This window comes from Triticum dicoccoides, chromosome 4A, assembly GCF_002162155.2.
Source record: "Triticum dicoccoides isolate Atlit2015 ecotype Zavitan chromosome 4A, WEW_v2.0, whole genome shotgun sequence".
Classification (NCBI taxonomy): Eukaryota; Viridiplantae; Streptophyta; class Magnoliopsida; order Poales; family Poaceae; genus Triticum; species Triticum dicoccoides.
The window spans coordinates 47,180,085-47,182,563 of NC_041386.1; the positions used below are offsets into that span (position 1 = coordinate 47,180,085).

The 2,479-nt window shown below is 48.7% G+C and overlaps 1 protein-coding gene across 1 annotated transcript; it reads left to right on the plus strand.

The window, feature by feature from the left end:
- The first annotated feature begins 329 nt into the window (after nt 1-329).
- LOC119288661 lies at nt 330-1,677 on the plus strand. The gene is made up of 2 exons (XM_037568239.1): nt 330-1,072; nt 1,154-1,677. Exons 1-2 carry the CDS (start codon nt 446-448, stop codon nt 1,601-1,603), a joined length of 1,077 nt encoding a protein of 358 aa, XP_037424136.1. The 5' UTR covers nt 330-445; the 3' UTR covers nt 1,604-1,677.
- Nucleotides 1,678-2,479: the final 802 nt, after the last annotated feature.

Below are 2,479 nucleotides of genomic sequence, written 5' to 3' on the forward strand. Positions count from 1 at the left end.
AATTCCAATCGGTTACCAACTTCAACTGTTAATGTGTTTAACGCTGTCAAATTGCACGAAAGAAGCAAAGTTTTGTGTGTCTTTGCTTGAACTCTTGATCCAAGATGTTAGCCAAACAACTGTTCTTGGGTTATAGACCTGAAGGAACTTCACATAGTTTAGCCCTCAAGGCAAAGCAAGTCACAACTTATGAGGTGGGGCACTGGATATAGTACTGATGAGATTGTTTCATGGAGACTGAAGGAATGATGAAATCTTCTGAATGGGAAGTAAGAGAGCACAGGACATCAAGAATCTCCTTCTGAAGTTAATAATCCTCTTAGCTTCCCCCCTGGCAGGTTCTTTTATCTGTGGACTCGTGAGAGATAGAGCAAATAGGCACAGTGATCTACACTCATCTGATAACTCAATCCAATTGGATCAACGGGAAGAGGAAGGAGAAGAAATGGAGTCCCTGAATCAGGCGTCGCGAAAGCTGGTGCAAGCAGAGATCCCCTGCAGCACCGGTAGGCTTCTCAGCGGTGGACATGCAAGCCAGGCTTCTCTTACTGAAGAAATCACGGTGGCGCAGGCCACCGAGAGTTCATCAGAAGTTTCAGCCAACAACCGGGATGTTCAGGAAACGTCCGCCGGCACCGAAGAGGTCGAGAACCTGAAGCGCGTGGTGTCGGCCCTCGAAGAGCGGGCCGCCGGCATCGAGTCGCGGTTCCGCGACTACTGTGACATGCAGGAGCAGGAGTCGACGTACCAGAAGATGCAGATCATGTGCCTGGGGATGAAGCTGGAGCTGCTGGAGTCCCGGAACCAGCGGCTTGAGGCAGGCGCCACGGAGATCCGGGCAGCCGCTGAAGAGTTCGCCGTGATGCGGGCGAATCTCGACGCGCTGCAGAGCAAATTCAGGAAAGTTACGAAGCAGAGCAAGCAAGAATTCGACGCCGTTGATGGAAGGATCCTGGCTCTGGATGCCCGGGAAGCAGAGATGGCGACGAGGTGCCAGGGCTTTGAGCAACTCATGGAGGAGATGAAGCAGCTGGTTTTGCAGATACAGAAGGAGAAAGGAACAAGCAGTGAGGTATTTTCTTCTTGGCTTCATGAATATTTCCTTCCATTTCCGTCTGATCAGGATCTCCTTGTGTGTGCACGCACGGCGTAGAATGCGGAGGACGTCGTGGAGAGGAGCATGCGGAGCGGCAAGGGCCTGCTGGAGGTGCTCCGGGGCCGGTGGGCGGCGGACATGGAAGAGCTGATCTACCTCGGCTGGATCACGGCGTGGCTGCAGCACGACCTGCTGGCCAGCGATGGCGAGGGCGGGACCGCCAAGGGCACGGCGGTGACTGGAGACCACGACGGTGAAACCATCCCGACGGCGGAGGGGCAGCGCGAGAAGGGGATGAAGATGGTAGCGGCGACCGCGCCGAGCAACGAGGTGAAGCTCTGCAAGACGTCGTCGTGCGGCGCGGCGGAGGAGTCGTGCATGGGGTTGGCGGGCTGCAGGATAGGGATCGGACGGCCGAGATTGCTCCGCAAGCTCAGAGGGTGGGCCAGGGGAAACGGCCCGAGCAAGAGCAGGAGGCCGTGCGCCATCGAAGGGCCCAGCAGTTAGTCCCAAATCTTCTAAAAAAAGCAGCGAGTCCTAAATATTCCTAGTTCATTGATGCTGATTCATTAGCTTGTGATCACGTGAGAATAATGTATGTTTGATATCAAAATAATGTGAGAATAATGTATGTTTGATCTCAATAAATGTGAGAATAATGTATGTCTGGGTCATTTTGCATTGAAATGTCTAAGAGAGAAAGAGGAGGAAGAAGAAGGTAGATGCAAATTTGTGGGACCCACCTGTAATAACGGTCAACTTAACTGTCAAAATATACGAAGTTAACTTTACCGCCACACGGGCCCCGCATGTCAAAAACATGTTTAAAATCATAAAAACGGCCGTTAGTTTCACTTGATAGTTTTTTGCCACAAAATTCTGAAACAGTGTTAATTTTTGGTTACTTCCTGAAAATATGGTAGTTGTGTGGGACACAAACCCCAATTGTGGTAGTTTTTTTTTTCCGTTAAATACTCCTAAAAAGGCTTATATTTAGGTACCGAAGGAGTATCAAGCAAGATAGAATAAAACATTGAGCAATGTTGGCTGGACCAAAAGGAGGGACTCCACCTTAACCAAGCTTATTGCAGTCAAGATGAAGTATCTTATGCTTCTTCTAATTTTAATCCCAAATCCTAAGACGCAATATATTTCATTTTCTGAGGTAGTAATTCCGACAATGAGATCATACGGAATCTACCATTTATAACAGAGAAAACTCAGGTTTTTGTTACAGTATAAAATTGTTGGAGTAAGGTCGTATTTGCCTCTAGGCCATAGCCTCATTTGAATACACATTGTACAAGCTTGTGGTGATTTTTAGCATAGGATTATCCCATCTTTTCAGTCATGTAATGTCGATGTTTACACAACTTGTAACTA